This window comes from Puma concolor, chromosome E2 (genome assembly GCF_028749965.1).
Source record: "Puma concolor isolate L17-30 chromosome E2, mPumCon1.1.hap2, whole genome shotgun sequence".
Taxonomy (NCBI): Eukaryota; Metazoa; Chordata; class Mammalia; order Carnivora; family Felidae; genus Puma; species Puma concolor.
The window spans coordinates 55,047,218-55,066,474 of NC_141681.1; the positions used below are offsets into that span (position 1 = coordinate 55,047,218).

The following is a 19,257-nucleotide window of genomic DNA, read 5'->3' on the forward strand; positions in this document are numbered from 1 at the left end:
CTGGCACACAGTTGGCACTCAGTAAATAGCAGCTCGTGTTATATATATATTTTTAAGTTTATCCATTTATTTTGAGAGAGGGAGAACAAGCATGAGTGGGGGAGAGGCAGGGAGAGAGGAGAGAGTGAGATTCCCAAGCAGGCCCCACACTGCCAGTGCTGAGTCCCATGCGGGGCTTGAACTCGCAAACTGTGAGATCACAACTTGAGCCGAAGTCGGATGCTTGACCGCCTGAGCCGCCTGGGCGCCCCCAGCTCCCGTTATCTTCACTGCAGGAGGCTTTCATGGAGAACACTTCGGTCGGAGTAACAGGGGTCTCAGCTCTGTCTTGGTTAGCCGCACAGACTCAGGGGTCTGATCTCCTGCAATCTAAGCCCAGATCTGCCACCGGGAGCAGCCAGGGGACCCCAGGCATGTTGCTGGCCTGTGCAGTGGGGTAATGACAGTGCCAACCTCACAGGACCCGGATGAGGATGCACTGAGATAATGGTGGGCACATTCCCAGCACGCAATCAGGCCTTAGACATGTGAGCTGTATTATCAGTTCGGGGCCCTCGGAAAAGTCCTTCCCTCCCTGGAATTCAGTTTCTCTGTCTGCAAAGAGTAGTCAGTGAACACAGCAATGTCAAAGCTTCTTGCCCACGAGGGCTCGCCTTGCTGGGCAAATGCAGTGGGAGACAGACGCTTGCACCTGTTTCTGCCCCCAACCCAACTCCATCTCTCTCCTCCTGTGTCTGTGTTCCCCATCTCTTACCTCTCAACCTTTCCCTTTCTCTGGTTTCTTTCCCTTGTGGTAGACTTTCTCTAGCTGCGTTGTTTCTGTCCTGCATGCTATCAGAAGGGTTTGTAGGGCAACAGATCACAACTCTCATAATAATCATTGTTTATTCAGCCTTTCCCTGATGTCTGGTCCACGGTAAGCTCTTTGCACGCATTAACTCATTCATATAATACAAGGATTTGTTACTATTGACTCAACAGAAACTCACTGCGTGCCTACTGTGTGCCTGGCCCTGACGATCCAGCACTGAACAAAACAAAGATCCTTGCCCTCTCGGGACCTATATTCTAGTGAGGAGACAAGATGATAAATAGATAAGCACATAAATACTTCCAGCGCTTCGAGGAAAAACAAAGCAAGGTCAGGGGAGAGAGTGATGAGGGGGATCAGTTTATATAGAATGGTCAGGACAGGCCTTCCAGAGCAGATGACATTGGAGGAGAGCTGGCAATAGGAGAGGCAGACAGCCATGCAGAATATGGGGGAAAAGAGTTCCTGATGGAAGACACGGCAAATGCAAAGGCCCTGAGGCAGGACCACGCATAAGGAGTGTGTATAGAATTGAGGAACACCCAGGAGGCCAGTGCCACCGGAGAGGAGTGACAGGGAGAGGAAAGGGAGATGAGATCAGACAGAGCCCCAGGGAACACATCACCCAGTGAGCCACGGTGAGAACGGCTTTTACTTTGAGATGGAGTCACGAAGCACACGTTTCTGAGCAGAGGAGGGGTGCCGTCTGAATAGAGTTCGACAGGATCCCATTGGCAGTAGTCTGTGTGTGTGTGCGTGTGTGTGATGGGGGGGGTGGGCAAGAGCAGAGGCAGGGAGACATCATCCCATTTTACAGATGCAGAAATCAGGAACTTAAAAAAAAAAAAAAAAAAAAAGCCGGCAACAGGGCCAAGCCCACACAGCTGTTGAACAGCGGAGCCAGGCCGACTGGTGCTTGGGTCATGAGCAGGCCCCTGCTGCCACCCTAGCTGCTCACTCCTCCTGGAGTCTCAGTGCACACCTGTGAAATGGGGACACTGCTCAAAAACCAATGGTCCAGGGCTCTCCCGCAACAGGCTGGCTTCAGTCGCGGGCTCCACCTTGTGGGTTCGCCGGGCCTTTGCTTTGTGACCTTGGGAACTCACCTGCCCAAGGTGAGCCTCAGTTTTCCCATCTGTAAATTGGGAAGCATTAACCACCATTTGGCTGTAGCATGGTGATTAATTAAGAACACAAGTGCTGGGGACGTCTGGGTGGCTCCCTCTCTTGGTTTCCGCTCACCTCACGATCTTATTGTTCCTGAGTTCGAGCCTGGCATCCGGGTCTGCGCCGATAGCGGGAGCCTGCTTGGGATTCTCTCTCTCCCTCTCTCTTTGCCCCTCTCCCACTCATTCTTTCTCTCTCACTCTCTGTCTCTCTCAAAATAAATACACATTAAAAAAAAAAAGAACACAAGTTCTGGAGTCAGATTTGGCGGGATCAGAGTCCTTGCTCTGCCACTTGCCAGCTGCACGACTTTCGGCAATTAACACCCTCTTTCTAAGCTTGGGTTTACCTCATCTGGAAGATGAAGAGCTTAATTCCAAGCAGTAGTTGTAAGGATTAAATGAGATCATGCAGGTAAAGCGCTTAGCACAGCTCCTGGCATACATCGGACACTCAATAAATGATCATTATTATTCCTGACGGTATCGCCCACACCTCCCTGGTGGGTGAGAGCCTGGGAGAGTGCCTGGTACGCGGTGGGGATTCGACAACAGTGAATTCTCTCTCCTGTCTCTCCTGCCCGCCGGCTCCCGGGGGACCCAGGCATTCCGGCCTCCAGCCGCCAACCCCCCCTACGCCAACTCTCACAAAGGCCCCCATTCATGCAGCGCGTACAAAGCGGCGCATTCACCCGTATCCCTTGGGCCTCCCGCCCCCAGCCGCCCCCCACAGATCGCCATTGGTCGCCTTCCCTGCCCGTCAGGCCTGGGGTCCTGCCCACGACCGCGCCGCCTGGCTCCGCACTCCGGCTCCCTTCTTTTCCCACGGCTGGCACACTCCGACAACTTCTGATTGGCCCGGTCAGCCAGCCGCTCCTCTTGATTGGCGGGAGCGTCCCCTACGGGCGGGGCCGTAGCTTGTCGCAGCGGGCGCCGATTGGCCCCAGCTGCGCTCGTGTGGGCGGGGCTTTCCTGGCGGGCCCGCCCCTCTTTCTCCCCAGGCCGAAGCCTCGGACGGCCCTGGAAGCCGGTGAGTGCCCGGGGCCCGCTGCCCGCCGGAGGCGGCGGAGCGGGGCTGGGCCCGGGGAGGCTGGAGCCTAGGGGCTTCGGATACGGGCCCCGAAGGCGGTGCGGGCGGCGGGGGAGAGGCGGTGACGCGGCCACTCACCTTGGGCGCGCAGCGGGACGGTGGCGAGGGGGGGGTGGGGGGGGCGGGGCGGGGAGTCTACACTCCCCCCGCCCCCAACTCGAGTTCCTACTATGTGTAAGGCCGGGTCTGGGTCCTCGCTGGAGGCTCCAGGCCTATTCCGCAGGAGGGGAAACTGAGGCTCGCTTAGGGACCTTGGACGCTCTAATGCCTGAGTCATCGCCTTCACTCCTCCGCCCCCAGATGACAGTGTCTCTGTTTTCACGTGTAAAATCTGCGGACCAGAGGCAGGGGTCATGACTGGCAGAGGCAGAGGGGTAGGGAAAGACATATTTGAGCACTTATGATGTACTTGGGCGCTTTTATTTTTTACAACTAAAAAATTATAGTAACTCGAGATGGGTTATATTGTACCCATTTTACAGGGAGGGAAAACTGAAGCTGGACAGAGGCGGTGATTGCACGGAGAAGGGTTAAGAATAACACTTCGGAGGCCAACTGTGTGCCGGGCCCCTTAACCTTTTTAATCTCACAGTAGTGCCCTAAGGGAGGCTGTGGTCCCTATGGCGTAGATGGGGAAGCAGGTTCAAGAGATTTCACCAACGAGGAGGAAGACATTGAAGTCTGAGAGTACCCACTACCCGTTCTCTCCAAATCCCTCTTGAGAAACAAAGAAAACGGGTGAGCTTGAGTCCCAACTCTCCCTCTGTGTGACTGTGTGACCTTTCTCGCGTTACTTCCCTTCTCCGTGCCTCGATTTCCCCATGGGACAAATGAGGATCCTGAGCGTCCCTATTGTATTTTTTTTTTTAATTTTTAAAATGTTATTTATTTATTTATTTATTTATTTATTTATTTATTTATTTATTTATTTAGAGAGAGACAGTGCAAGTGGGGGAGGGGCAGAGAGAAAGGGAGGCACAGAATCCGAAGCAGGTTCCAGGCTCCAAGCTGTCAGCATAGAGCCCAACGCGGGGCTTGAACTCACAAACCGTGAGATCATGCATGACCGGAGCCAAAGTGAGACGCTTAACCGACTGAGCCACCCAGGCGCCCCCCTATCGTATTGGTTTTTGAGATCATTCTATGAATTAAAACTCGGAGAGATGTTCTGAGAGCAGAAGAACACCGGCGCAGAGTAGATGCGCTTACCACTATTGAGTCCTCCTTTCGCCCACGAGAAGAAAGGAGCTCCGGAGGCCGGAGTAACACCGTGGTCTTCTTCGATACACCTAGTCCTCTCTGTGGATTGTGTTGTCCGGGGTTGGGGAAACTGAGGCTCAGAAAGATTAAATGTTGTCGTGAGGCACTGCTTGATTAAACACTGGGCCGGGGGCATTTTCTCCCACATCATCTTATTTCATTGGCCACAATTCACAGAGAGGAAAGCCGAGGTCCAGGTAGCTTGAGCGGGATTCGAACCGCGGAGGCTTCTCCGCCCCACCGGCCCTTGACTTTTGCCGGCCAGGAGGAGGAGGAGGGGCGCATGGTGCCGCCGCCGCGGCCGCCGCCGCCCACCTGGCAACAATCTCATCTCCGCCTCCTCTTCCCTCCCACCTCCCCCCGCCCATCGCCCCCCCCCCCCCCCCCCCCGTGAAAGGCCCTGCAGCTCCAGGACCCGCCCCCTTCCCAGCCGGGCAGGTGCTGGGTGACATCAGAGCCGGGCTCCCTCCCGGTGACGCGACGTGGCCCCGCCCCGCGCTGGACCGCGGAGGTAGTTGCACCTGAGAGCTCAAGCGGCCTGGGGATTCCCGTGCCCCCTCCCCATCTTCCTGATTCCCGCACCGGCCCCGCACCGGCCGGCGGCCCCAGGTAGCCCAGAGGACCCGGGGGTTGAAGGGGCGGCCACAAGGGCGCTTGGGTCTCGGGGAAATGGGGGTTGGGCGCTCGGATTCCTGGATCAGAGGAGGGGAGTTGGGGGCCAGGAATCCCGGGTCTGAGTGAGGACAGCACTGGGAACTGGACTCCTAGATCTTGAGGGAGAAAGGCACTGGGGCCAGGAGCACTGAGTCTGGGGACCTGGACTCCTAGTCTTAAGGAAGGAGGGGCCTGGGGGCTCGGATTCCTGGGTCTGAGGGGGGAGCTGCTGGGGCCCAGACTCCTGGGTCTGTGGGAGGAGGGGGCTGGGAGTCCGGACCCCTGGGTCTGAGGGAGGAGGGGGCTGGGGGCCCGGACCCCTGGGTCTGAGGGAGGAGGGGGCTGGGGGCCCGGACCCCTGGGTCTGAGGGAGGAGGGCTGGGGGCCCGGATTTCCGGGTCTGGCAATGAGGGTACTCCAAAACTATCACTAGGCTGAGGTCAGAGGGCTGGATGCCAAGGGCCCAGCCCCTGCCCCAGGGGCGGATACCTGGCTCCTTTTCCTTTTCCAGCCCAGCAGCCTTTGCCCCTCCCAGGGCAGGTGAAAGCACCTGCCTTGGTGACAGTAATGAGCCCTGGCAAAGGTGTTCCTGCCGGCTCACGAGGGCGGGGCTGCCGGAGGGGCTCGGCCATTCCGAGCCAAGGCCTGCCGGCATTCCTCACCGGGGCTGTTGTCGGGGCTCAGAATTTGGATGTCCCATCATCCTCACCTCTAGCCTGGCTGCAGTGAGGTGAGGGGCCCCCGGGCTCATGGGTCCCAGGGAGGAGGGACTGGGGGCCCAGACTCCTGGCTGTAGGGAGGGGAGGCCTAGGACTGGAGGATTACAAAAACTCCCAAACCTTTCCTGGTCAAAGGTCGCAGATGGGAGGGAGCAGTGGGTGGGTGGGGTAGGGTGAGGGTAGGGGCAAAGTCCCAGGGATGGGACTTGGCTCTGGGTGGATCAGGGCCTCACCGGAGGCCCGGGATTAGCCTTGGCAATTGGGGGGTCTGTGGCGTGGAGTGTGGTAGAACCCCGCTGCTTGACTGTGGGGACCCTTGGTTTGAGGCCTGAGAGCATCAGGCCCGAGGAGTGTGTGTGTGTGTGTGGGGGGGGGGGGTCCGGGTGATGGGGCGCCCAGATGGCTCAGTTGGTGGAGCGTCCGACTCCTGATTTGGGCTCAGGTCATGATCCCAGGGTCGTGGGATTGAGTCCCGTGTTGAGCTCCGTGCTGAGCATGGCTTTAAGATTCTCTCTCTCCCTCTGCCCCTCTTCCCCACTCTTGCAATCTTCCTCTCTCTCAAAAAAAAAAAAAAAAAAAAGGAATTGGCCGTTTGGAGGGACTTCTCCAGGGGAATGTTGGAGGTGGGGGGCCTGATGGGCAGAGGCAGAAACACTGAAATGGGGAGACAAATGCTCCCGAATTCCGGTGACTGGAGTGGCGGGGCAGTGATGCGGGCGTTTGAGGTGGCGGAAGAGAAGAGGCAGACGTCTTCAGGGACAGGGAAGGTGTTTTTCCCGACTGGTGCTTAGACCGCCCTGGAATTGCTGTGGTCTATTCACCGCTGATCTGTGTGCCCGTTGAGGGCAGGGAGGGGTCTAGCACGTTCTGGCTCACCCAGTGTCTCCACCACGGCTCATCGGCTCATGGCTCACACTGGCTGCAGAAGCTCCTTAAGGCAGGGCCCCATGGGAAGCATCTCTGGGTCCCCAGACAGCCTCAGGGAATGTTGAGTGAATGGAGAAGTGAGTGAATGGGGCCTCTCTCCCCATCCTAAAGAAAAGGAAGCCGGTTTGCCAGGAAGCAGGGCACGGATTACTAAAGCATGAGATTTGAGTCTGTTCTGCAGTTGTGGGGTAGACCATAGGTGGTTGGGGAACCTGCGTGACAGAAATCAGATTGACACTTTCCTAGGGCTTACACCTAAGAGGTTGATGTCCTCATCATCACCCGGTCTGGCCCTCTTGGTCCCCCTTGTTACCTCCCCTACTACCTTCTCCCTCCTGTTTACTCAGCTCCAGCCACACTGGCTTCTTACAATGCCATAGACACATAGGCACACTCCTACCTCAGGGCCTTTGCACTGGCTCTTCTCCCAGCCTGGAATGCTTTACCTCTTGACATTCCCATGGCTCATCCCTTCATCTCCCTCAGGTCTTTATTCAAATACCACATCAGAGAAGCCTTCCCTGGGCAATTAAAACTGCAGCACCCCTCAATCCTCACATCTCCTGTTTCCTGCTTTATTTTTCTCCTTGACACTTATCACATTTAACATACTATATAATTTACTTATTTATCTTTTTATCTGCCTCCTGGGATTAGAGCAGCCCTATCCAATAGAAATATAATACAGGCCAAATATGTAATTTAGTATTTTCTAGTTGCCACATTAAAAATGAAAAAAAAAAAAAACCCACACCAACTGGGGGTCACCTGGGTGGCTCAGTCGATTGAGTGTCTGACTCTTGATTTCAGCTCAGGTCATCATCCCAGGGTTGTGGGATCGAGCCCCGCATCAGGCTCTGCGCTGGGCATGAAGCCTGCGTAAGATTCTCTCTCCCTTTCTCTCCCCTGCGCACTCTCTCTTTTTCTCTAAAAACAAAAAAGCCTTTTGAGTTTTTGAGGAAACCCTCAAAAGGAACAAGTGACATTAATGATGTATTTATTTAACCGAGTGTATTCAAAATAATTATCATTGCAGTATAGCAGTCATCAAATATAAAAAATACTAACGATTATTTTGTGGTACCACGTCTTGGAAATCCGCCCTGCGTCTTATACTTAGGACCCTATCTCAGTTTGGATTCTCCATTTTAAGTGCCCAGGAGGCGAGCCCAGTGGCTCCCATACTGGACAGACAGCACAGGGCCGGAAGGTAGAGGCGTTATTAATGTGGGCAGAATCCTTTGCTAAGGCTTTGAATGGTGCCTGGCTCAGCCAGGCTTGTTAGATAATTATTAAATGAATGAATGGAATTAGTAAAGGAGATCTGTGGGCCCATTTTGCAGATGTGTAAAAAGAAGTCCGGCGAAGAAAGGCAGTGGGGACGGCCTGGGGGCGGGGGCGGCCCGGGCTGGGGATGGAGCCCCACCTGACTCCACTCTCTTCTCTCCCCTGCAGACCATGGCCGCGGTGACCTTGTCCGTGCCTGGGCGGAAGGCGGCCCCCAGGCCCAGCCCCGTGCCAGAGGCCGCCCAGCCGTACCTGTTCACGCCCCGTGGGCCGGGCGTGGGTGGCGGGCCCGGGGGCGCGGGCACCTCGCCGCAGGTGGAGTGGACGGCGCGGCGCCTGGTGTGGGTGCCTTCGGAGCTGCACGGGTTCGAGGCGGCGGCGCTGCGGGACGAGGGCGAGGAGGAGGCGGAGGTGGAGCTGGCGGAGAGCGGGCGGCGGCTGCGGCTGCCGCGGGACCAGATCCAGCGCATGAACCCGCCCAAGTTCAGCAAGGCAGAGGACATGGCCGAGCTCACGTGTCTCAACGAGGCCTCGGTGCTGCACAACCTCCGGGAGCGATACTACTCGGGCCTCATCTACGTGAGTGGCCTCCTGCGGGGAGGGCGGTGCTGGGGGGGTGCGGAGGAGCTGGGTGTCAGCACCCGACTGGACTCGACCGACGCTGGGCGATTTCTAGTGCGCATCCCGCGCGGTTGCCAAATTCCAGTTTACTGGACCAGCGGAACTGCCTCCGACCCCGTTGGGGGTGGCCCGGAATATTTTACAGTACATGCCCCGCACTTTACTGTTTTCCTCAAGTGTAAAAAAAAATTCCGATTTCGCAAATATAACACATCCAGAGGATTTTGAGAAAGGGATGTGGGTCTGTAATAATAATGGATAACAACCCCCGCGTATGGAAACCGGCAGGTCAGGCTCTGCGCTAACCGCCTTCCATGTGTTAATTCACTCCCTCTCACTTCGCACAGAGGAGAGGGTATTATTAAGCCCCTTTTATCTAATAGGAAACTGAGGCCCCGGAGAGATTTAATAACAGTAAAAGCTGACATTTGTTAAGCATGTACTAGGCACTCTTACGTACATTGTCTCCGTACACTTTCACAATTATAAAGCATGTTGTCCCCGTTGTACAGATGAAAAAACAAACACACACTGAGGCACAGAAAGGTCAAGTCCCTTGACCAAGGTCACCCAGTTAGACATGGCAGACCTGGGTAGTCTGGCTCCAGGCTCCATCCCTTTGCTCTGGTGCCTCTTAAGATAAAGATAATATGAGGGCGTCTGGGTGGCTCAGTCGGTTAAGCATCCGACTTGGTTTTAGCTCAGGTCATGACCTCACAGTTCGTGAGTTCACGTCCCACATGGGGCTCTGTGCGAACAGCACAGAGCCTACTTGGGATTCTCTCTCTCTCTGCCCCTCCCCTGCTTGCGCTGTCTCTCTCTCTCTCTCTCTCTCTCTCTCTCTCTCTCTCTCTCAGGAATAAATAAATAAACTTGAGGAAAAAAGATACAAATGGTGTTGATGATAGTGAGGTTGACTATGGAGCATTTCCTACCTCCCATGGTTTTGTCTTCACAGCAGATAGGAGTAAGGCAGTGCTTCTTAAGCCTGTCTTTGCCTTAGAATCACGTGGGGAATTTTTTGAAAATACAGCACCTGAGCCCCATCCCCCATGTAAATCAGCCTTTCTGGGGCTGTGACAAGGCCGTTGGTCTCTTTAATAAGCTTCCAGGGTGGTTCTAATGGGCGGTCAGAGCGTTATTAGAGCAAACGGGATTAAAGAGATTGACAAAGAATGTCGACAATAATAACGAAAAATAATAATACTGGTGGCTAGCAAATATTTACTGAGCATTTACCATGTGCCAAGTGCCGTTCTAAGTGCTGACTGGGTTATCAGCGCACCCCTGGGTGGGGGACTGTTGCTGTCACCTGATGTTCAGGAATGTCAAGTGACTTGGGCCCTGGGTCACCTAGATAGGAAGGAGTCAGGTCGGGATTTGAACCCAGGCGGCTGGCCCCAGAGTGGTGTTCCAAACATCCGCTTACAGGACTGTGGTCTCACCGCCTTGGTGCCCTACCCCCCAAGAAAAATCATTAAATTCCTAGCTAACCCCTCGAAAGGGACAGTGCTGGTTTTATATTAAAAACAACAACAAAACTTTTTTTAATTTTTTTTTTTTACATTTATTTATTTTTAAGGACAGAGACAAAGCGCCAGCAGGGGAGGGGCAGAGAGAGAGGGAGACCCAGAATCTGATGCAGGTTCTAGGCTCTGAGCTGTCAGCACAGAGCCCGACGTGGGGCTCAAACCCACGAACCGTGAGATCATGACCTGATCTGAAGTTGGACACTCAACCGACTGAGCCATCCAGATGCCCCCAAAAACAAAACTTCAAGGAGAGTGATAAAAGGACATTGACATCAGGAGTGACATATATCAAAATATTATAAACATTAATATTTATATATAAATATTATACTATAATATTATAATATATATTTAGTATAGATATTATATATTGTAAATAAATAAAGAGGCCCCAATATCCACCCTGTTAAAGGTCACAAAGCACAAGATCAGAGGTGTTTGGTTTTTTTTTAATTTTTTTTAATGTTTATTTATTTATTTATTTTTTTTTCAACGTTTATTTATTTTTGGGACAGAGAGAGACAGAGCATGAACGGGGGAGGGGCAGAGAGAGAGGGAGACACAGAATCGGAAACAGGCTCCAGGCTCTGAGCCATCAGCCCAGAGCCCGACGCGGGGCTCGAACTCACGGACCGCGAGATCGTGACCTGGCTGAAGTCAGACGCTTAACTGACTGCGCCACCCAGGCGCCCCCAATGTTTATTTATTTTTGAGACAGAGGGAGACAGAGCATGAATGGGGGAGGGTCAGAGAGAGGGAGACACAGAATCCGAAGCAGGCTCCAGGCTCTGAGCTGCCGGCACAGAGCCCAACGTGGGGCTTGAACCCACGGACCGTGAGATCATGACCTGAGCTGAAGTTGGATGCTTAACCGACCGAGCCACCCAGGCACCCCAAGATCAGAGTATTTTTATGAAGTCAGACTCTCGTTTAGGAAGGAGGGAACCGAGGCTGTGAGAGCCGGTGGCCGGCTCAGGCCGCTCCACTTGTGGTGACGGGCACAGGCTTTGAATTGAGGGCTGTCTGACCCTGGATGGCGTTGGCACCTTCTCCAGGCCGCACTGGCCCCTGCTGAGTCCTCCCTTGCTCTCGCAAGCCCTGGGAAAGAGACTCTGCTCTGGATCTCACAAATGGAAGTGACATGGAAGATTCCAGAAGACCAGACAGGAAGCTAATTGGGCCTTAATAATAATCATTAGCACTTAGTGAGTGCCTGCTTTCCCTGTTCTAAACTTTCTGATGTGATCTTGCTGACCCGCCCCCCGGCCCCCTTGCCCAGGGCTGCAAGGTAGGAATTAGCAACTATTCCCACATCTTGGAGAGGAGAGGCCGTTGGCCCGGCAGTAGTTAGCAGCTAACGTATTGCGCCCGCGCAGGGCGCCCGGGCCCTTGCTGTGCCCCACTCGTGCAACGTGAACCTGTGGATGGTTCCCAGCAGCCGTATGTGGATAGTGCTGTTCCTGTCCTCGTGTGATGAGAAAGTGAGACCCAGAAAGCTCCAGGCGCTTGCTCAGGGCGCCAGCCAGAAGATGCTAGAGGTGTCATCGGGCTGCACCTGTCCTGCCTTCGTCCTGCCTTCGGGCCCCCGCTTTGTAAATATTTGCTTAGCGGCTGACCGGTGATGGGGAAGGCGGTGTCGCTCGGTGGAGAGTGAGGTGTCCGGGGCGCCAGAAACCCGGTTTCGGCCACTAATAACGTTATTTGGCTTTGAGTCGCTGAGGGTCTCAGTCCCTTTGCTGGGATGCTTCGGGCGGGAAGGGAACCCGTGTGTGGGGAGCACACGCTGTGCTCCCTGCTCCTTGAGGCACCGAGGCGGTTCACTCCGAATCTTTCTAGGTGGTGGGGGCGCCCCCGTGGCTCAGTCGGTTAAGCGTCTGACTCTTGGTTTCGGCTCAGGTCACGATCTCACGGTTCGTGAGTTCGAGCCCTGCATCAGAGGCTGCTTGCGATTCTCCCCGTGTCTGTCTGTCTCTCTTTCTCCCTGCCCCTCCCCCACTGGCGTGCGCACAAGCACACTCGCGCGCTCTCTCTCTCTCTCTCTCTCAAAATAAATAAATAACCATTAGACAATAAAAACAAGAATCGTTCTAGGTGGTGAGGGTTAAAAGCCCCATTTCCCAGGCCTGGGGACTGAGGCTCAGAGAGGGCAAATCCCTCTGATGTGCCAGCCACACGCAGCTGGAAACCCGGGATGACTCGGCTTCCGAAGTCTGAGCGAGCTCTGAGCTCCGAGCTCCCAGGCGGGATGGGTAACATGAGAGTCTCGGACCTGCACTGGGAGTGCCTTTTATGGGCCCCGCCTTGGGCCAGCTGGTTTTTATTCATTATCTCCCTTAATCCCCACAGCCTCTGTAATGAGGTGGGGAGGAGACCGAGACTGGGGAGAGAGGGGGGCGGGGGGAGAGTTGCTGGGCTGGTCCGCTTCAGAGCCCCTAGGGCTGGGGCCGCGGGGCTCCAGACCCTTCTGCCCGGCGTCCCCAGCTCTGCATGCCCCAGCCTCTGCCCTTTGCTCCCTGGCCTTGGCAGACAACTTGGGTTGCCACGGGGTGGAGGGGTGTCGCCCGGGCAACGAGGTGTGGCTGGCAGGAGGGGGCTGCGGTGAGCCGATGGGTGGCGTGGGGAGGGGGTTCCTCTGCCAGCCGGGAGTGGGGGCCGGGGCGCCAGGAGCCATGAGATACCCTCCCAGGGAATGTGGTCCGGCCGCCCCGCCCTCTGCTGCGAACAGGGTAGCTCAAGGCAGGGAGGGCAGACACCCAGCAAACCGGTTGTTCCGCTCCTGGCCAGGCCACCCACCCTCCCACCATTAAAAGGTTGGCACCGGGGAGCTGGGCCAGCCTGTGGTGGCCACACCCTGAGAAGCTCGAGCTGTCTGAGCTTAAAGCAGTCCTTGTGCCGGCCAGCTAAGGAGCTGGCTAGCTGGCTGAGTAGCCGAGCAGCTTAATAGTTAACTAGCCGGGTCCCCGAGCAGCTAACTGTCTGGCTAATTTTGTGGGCAACTCGGGCTAGCTTCGCCGGCTAGCTCTCTGGGTCGGTCTAGCTAGGTGGCCAGGCAGCTCTCTGGCCATCCTGTCGCCTCTCTGTGCCCTCAGTGCCTCCCGTCTACCAGATGCTCTGTGTGAGCTGGAAAAGCTCTTAACCCGTTAACGGGGCCCTGAACCCCAGGCCCCCACGGTTGTGACGACGAATTCGGGGCGTCCGTAAACTTGGACGCAAGAAAAATCGCAGCTTTATTTCCACGCACCTTGAAACCTGACGCTTAGCATTTCCCAACCCCGATGGGAGTGTACCTCAAAGGCTGTCGCGTACGAGGCCCTGTGAGTCTGTTTTCAGTAGAAACCGCAGACTTGTCCCTGTCCTGTTTCAGCTGCAGAGACCGTGATGGCTTCTGAGGCTGTTTTATGCCCGTGCGCACAAAGACATCCAAATTATTCCTCTTTTGCCTCTTTCAGTGCAAACAGCGCTCACCTTGTTTTCTTTATTCGATAATGTTTTGGAGAGAATTCTCCATCTGTACACCGAGAGCATCCTAGGAATCCATTGAAAGAACATGCATGCTGGGTCAGCTGGACGCACCTGCAGCTCTTGATCTCGGGATCATGGGTGTGAGCCCCAAGTTGGGGGTAGAGATGACTTAAATAAGTTAGTTAAAAAAAAAAAAAAAAGAACATGAAGGCAGGTCGTTTTCAGTCTCCCGCCATTATATAGGGTGGTGCACATGAGCTGGCACGTGGTCGCTTTCTGTGTGTGTGCGTCCAGGTGGTGATGGGCTGTGAGCCAAGTCTGGCTGGCTGTAAAGGCCACACTCTCTCTCACGGTGAATCATCCATACAGCACTTTTGTGCCATTTGGAAAGATCCTCTTCTGCCATCAGCCTGAAAGTCTTTGTAACAAAAGTTCGAATCTACGTTCTCCTGGTGTGAATGGCAACCCCTCTGATGGATATCCTCGTGCAGTGCACAACGTGCCCAACCGCACATGGCAGTCCCGTGCTGCCCTCTGGGCCTCAGGCAGGCAGCTGAAGCCCTCTCCTTTCTTGCCCATTGCAGACGTACTCTGGCCTTTTCTGTGTGGTCATCAATCCATACAAGCAACTTCCCATCTATACGGAGGCCATTGTGGAGATGTACCGGGGCAAGAAGCGCCATGAAGTACCACCCCACGTGTATGCGGTGACAGAGGGGGCCTACCGAAGCATGCTCCAGGGTGAGTGTGGGGCTGGGACTGCTGGTCATGTCTTTCCAAGGGGGGCTGGTCTGGGGGTCAGAATAAGATGACAGGTTAAGAATTTCAGACTCTGTGAGGCTTCTTTGTGGGGCAGGAGGAAACACAAATGGAGGGCTCAGCGGGCAAGTTCTGGTCCTACCAGACAGGCCCCCTTTTTATTTGTCTCTGTGTTCGCTCACCCAGGCCTCTGCAACATTTCCTCTTGAGACAGTGGTTCTTGGTGTTCATTCATTCAACACTTATGTCGTGGACATGATCTGCGTTGCCATGGAATTAATGTCAGTCCCATAGATGATGGGCAACATGGGGTTGCTGTGTACAGCTGGTCAGGTTGCACAAAGATGTCCAGGCAGGGACACAGGGGTGACTCGGTTAAGCGTCTGACTTCGGCTCAGGTCATGATCTCATGGTTCACGAGTTCTGAGCCTGCTTCGGATCCTGTGTCTCCCCCTCTCTCTCTGTCCCTCCCCTGCTTATGCTCTGTCTCTCTCTCTTTCAAAAGTAAGTAAGACATTTACAAAATTTTTAAAAAATTTTTAATGGTTTATTTATTTTTGAGAGAGCGAGAGAAAGCACGAGCAGGGGAGGGGTAGAGAGAGAGGAGGATACGGAATCTGAGGCAGGCTCCAGGTTCCGAGCCATCAGCCCAGAGCCCGACGCGGGGCTCGAACTCACGGACCGCGAGATCGTGACCTGAGCCGAAGTCGGACGCCCAACCGACTGAGCCACCCAGGCGCCCCTAGAAAATATTTTTGAAAATGAAAAAAAAAAGATGTCCAGGCAAAATTACATAATTCACGTGTCTTATACGTAATGTAACCATTATGTATTTATTGTAAGTTTATTTGAATAACTATCTGGTTTATATAAAGCACATTCACTATTTTAAAATGTACGTCTTACTGACGTATAATAGTATGCAGCAGGATATTTATATGGTACCTATATACTTACATCATTTACATCCTTATATCACTTGTGTATCTTATATCATTTATTACATGCCATCGTTCTATCGTGTGTTATAATAACGCATTTATATTATATAACGCAGTGGTTCTCGGAGTGTGGTGCCCTCACCACCAGCATCAGCATCACCTGGGCACTTGTCAGACCTGCCAACTTGGGCCCCACTCCAGACCTGCTAAGTCAGAGAAACTCTCGGGGTGAGGCTCAGCGGTCAGTGTTGGCACAAGATTCCTGGGCTCCTTCTGGGGATCCTGATGCTGGAGTTTGAGATCCACTGGTGTAATATCCGATATATCACATGCCTGCATTATGCGATAGAATGCATCCGTATGCGATGTTCTTGTATTCACATTATAAATTTCTAGGTAATCATCGGGAGCGCTGATTGCCTTTCGTTATGTCACCTAATTTGTTCTACGTTTCTTTTAAAATAATTTTTAGCCTTTATTACATATTAGTTATTACGTCTCGGGAATAAATCAACGTACAATAAAGTAAGGGTGAGTGGCTACTCTGTGCTAGGCACCTTTCGTGAATTAACACGTTTAAATCTCACAGCAACCCCATGACGTAGGTGTGCTCATTATCCCTGCTTTCCAGATGGGGAAACTGAGGCACAGAGCGGTGCGGTCATTGCCTACAGTCCAGTGGTGGGTGGGTGTCTGGGATGGGACTTGAACTGAAGGCCCCCAACCTCCGCCTCCCTGTAGGTCACGCTGTGTGTCGCATCCTCCTCCTGGGCTGGGTGCTGTGGGTGTTAACGTGTGACCTGCCTGGGTTCCGATGCCAGCCCCTTGCTTGCTGTGTGACCCTGGCAGAGTGGCTCCCTGTCTCTGAATCTCAGTTTCCTCACCTGTAAAATGGAGACGATAAACCTCAGCTGAACAGAACGTGGTTCACTCAACAAACTACAATTCGTGCTGGGTGTGTGAGAGTCAAAGACGTGAGAGCGAGATCCCGGGCCCCAGGGCTCAGCCCTGGACACAAAACAGGCCACAAAGCAGCACTCTATACCAGCTAGTATGTAGAAACTTTTTGGACGTTCTCTCTGAGTTCTGACTACAGCCCTGTGATGTCAGGGCAGATTTGAGCCCCGTCTTTGAGATGGGGAAACTGAGGCACAGAGCACCTCGGAGTTACTAGGCAGAGGGGAGGCTGGACCTTGAACCCATGTCTGTATGGCTGCCAAACCAGGCTGAATGCAGCTCTCCCTCTGGCTTAAAACCACGTAGAGGCCTCCTGTCCTGCTTAAAAACCATCCAGATCTTTTTTTTTTTTTTTTAAGTTTATTTATCTATTTTGAGAAAGGGAGTGAGTGTGAGCAGGGGAAGGGCAGAGAGAGAGAGAGAAAGAAAGAGAGAATAAATCCCAAGCAGACCCCACACTGTCAGCGTGGAGTCTGACGTGGGGCTCAAACTCATGAACTGTGAGATTATGACCTGAGCTGAAACCCAAGAGTCGGATGCCTAACTGACTGAGCCACCCAGGCGCCACCCCCCATTCAGAGCCTTTAACCATGGCCTCCAAACCCCTCTGCACCTATCTCCAGCTCTGTCCTGTCCCCTGGCCTCACTGGCCTCCTTTCTGTCTCTCAGACATCTCCAGCTTGGTCCCACCACAGGGCCTTTGCACTGGCTGCGTCCTCTGCCTGGAATGCTCTTGCCCTACTTCCTCGTCCTGTAGGGCTGAGCTGAAACACCACCTCTTCGGGGAAGCCTTCCTGGCTCTCTACCCCTCAGTCACTTCTTTGCACCAGGGTTTCTTATTCCTCACCCTATTGGCATTTGGGGCTGGGTGATTCCTTACATAGGGGCGTCTCACGCATTGTAGGGTGCTTGACAGGATTCCCGGTTGTGACAATCAAGGATGTCTGTGGGTATTACTAACCAGTCAAATCACCTTCGGTTTTACTTTATGTGCTTCTTGTCCCCACTCAAGCAGAAGCTCTGTGAGGGGGCAGGGACCTTGCCAGTTCCCACTGTCGTAGGCGGCTGGCACTCAGTAGGTAGTCAGTGCACGTTCCTTGAAGAGCTGTGTCAGGTGCAGGGTGAGCGCTGGGGGAGTCGCTGCTGTGTTGTGGCCTGTTGGATATCAAAGGCACACGCAGGGGCTCAAATTGAAGTTTGTTGAAGGAATGACATTCTTTCCGGTTGGAGTTCGTTGGCTCCCTTTTATAGGTCAGGAAACAGGCTGAGAGAGGGATAGCTACTTTGCCAGCATCACATAGCAGGCAAGAGGCTGAGTTGGGGTGGGGTATTAGAATCCAGGAGTGTCACACACCAAAAGCCCTTCTTGGGGGCGGGGCGCCTGGGTGGCTGAGTTGGTTGGGCATCCGGCTTCCACTCAGGTCATGATCTCGCAGTCCCTGGGTTCGAGCCCCACGTCGGGCTCTGGGCTGACGGCTCAGAGCCCGGAGCCTGCTTCGGATTCTGTGTCTCCCTCTCTCCCTGCCCCTCCCCTGCTTGCGCGCGCTCTCTCTCTCTCTCTCTCTCAAAAATAAATAAACGTTAAAAAAAAATTTTTTTAAACCCTTTTTGGGGGCAAAAGGCTTCCTTACCCTCTTTGAAAAGGGTTTGGTATAAGGGACCAAAGTCTCACTAGAGAGACCCTCCAGGTGACCTGTCCCCCTCTATCTCTTCCAGATCGTGAAGATCAGTCCATTCTCTGCACGTGAGTAATCCTGGAGGACTTCCTGGAGGAGGCAGGGTCCTGGCTGGGTGTGGCTCTGCTTGGAATGGGCAGGTCTTACCCGGCACCACGGTCCACCCTTTTGCTTCCCCCTTGTGTTCTCCCCCATAGTGGGGAGTCCGGGGCTGGGAAGACAGAAAACACCAAGAAGGTCATCCAGTACCTCGCCCACGTGGCATCGTCCCCAAAGGGCAGGAAGGAGCCAGGCGTACCGGTGAGTTACCTGCCTTGGGACCCGCTCTGGACCCTGCCACCAGCAGTGCCTCCTCCATCCCAGGCTCTGCTTTCCCCATGATCCCCTGCCTCCCGTGTGGAGGGCCACAGCTGTGAGCCTTCATCCGGCTGCCCGTGCTGCCTGCGCGCCTGCTGTGTGCCTGGAAACGGAAATTCGAGGGCCGGTTCTTGACCCCCCCCTTAGCCCTTGGAGCGGCACCCAGCACGTGGTAGGCGCTGACGGTCTTGAGCACCTACTGCGTGTCGGGCCTGATCTGAGCACCTGCAGTCCTCAGTGTACTTCAGCAGGGAGCGTCTACGTAGTGCCCGTCTCCCTTCTTAACGTTAACCCAACGCTCCAGTGAGTGGGTGTCGTTTTCCTGAGTGAAAGAGGAGGAACCGAGGGCAAGGCTGGGGTGCCTTGGTTGTCGGAGGTCACGCTCCCAGGAAGGGGCTGGAGAGGATTCGAACCCGGGCCACCCAACCCCACGTGCCCAGTTTCGCAGCCCCTCACATCTGTCCCCACCCTGCCCGCCACCCGGGACCTCCGGTTCACCTGTGTGTCTGTCCACGTTCCATGTGCCGCGTCCCGGTCTGTGTCCTGGTCCGTGTCTCGTGTCCCGTGGCTTCCTCAGGCTGCCATCACCGTGTCTTATGTGAGTAGCCGGAGTCGCCTCAAGTCCTGCCCTCGTGCCCTGCCCCCCGGGTCAGCCCCACCCACGTCCTCCCGGCAGACAGGTCCAGGGCATCGCCGGCCACCGGGGAGCCGTGCTCCTGTTTCTGTGTGCGTGCCGGGCCGTGTGCCGTCACTTAATGCAGCCCCACTGTGTACATGCGGGGCTCCCCACTGCTGTTGTGGGGCGCACACCGGGTTCCATGCTACTGTGTGGTGTGGCCCTACCATGGCCCACGCAGCTTGTTGATGTCAGAATTCTTTCGAATGTTCAGAGTCAGACCTGAATGGTAGAAGGGACCTACCGCCTCTTGATTGCCTACTATGTGCCAGAGTTTGAAGCACGTCATATTGATAGTACAGATCTTTTTTTCTTTTTTAAAAAAATTCTTATTATTTATTTATTTATTTATTAAAAAAATT

General features: G+C 54.4%; 1 protein-coding gene across 1 annotated transcript in view; it reads left to right on the forward strand.

The window, feature by feature from the left end:
- The first annotated feature begins 2,944 nt into the window (after positions 1 to 2,944).
- The window catches only part of MYH14 (myosin heavy chain 14), an 86,918-nt gene continuing 70,605 nt past the window's right edge, over positions 2,945 to 19,257 (forward strand). The window contains exons 1-6 of the mRNA XM_086688658.1: positions 2,945 to 3,007; positions 8,083 to 8,493; positions 14,114 to 14,270; positions 17,903 to 17,930; positions 18,060 to 18,162; positions 18,797 to 19,082. Of these exons, the coding sequence (XP_086544784.1) occupies positions 8,086 to 8,493; positions 14,114 to 14,270; positions 17,903 to 17,930; positions 18,060 to 18,162; positions 18,797 to 19,082 (982 nt within the window). The 5' untranslated portion in view covers positions 2,945 to 3,007; positions 8,083 to 8,085. The remainder of the gene's footprint in view (positions 3,008 to 8,082; positions 8,494 to 14,113; positions 14,271 to 17,902; positions 17,931 to 18,059; positions 18,163 to 18,796; positions 19,083 to 19,257) is intronic.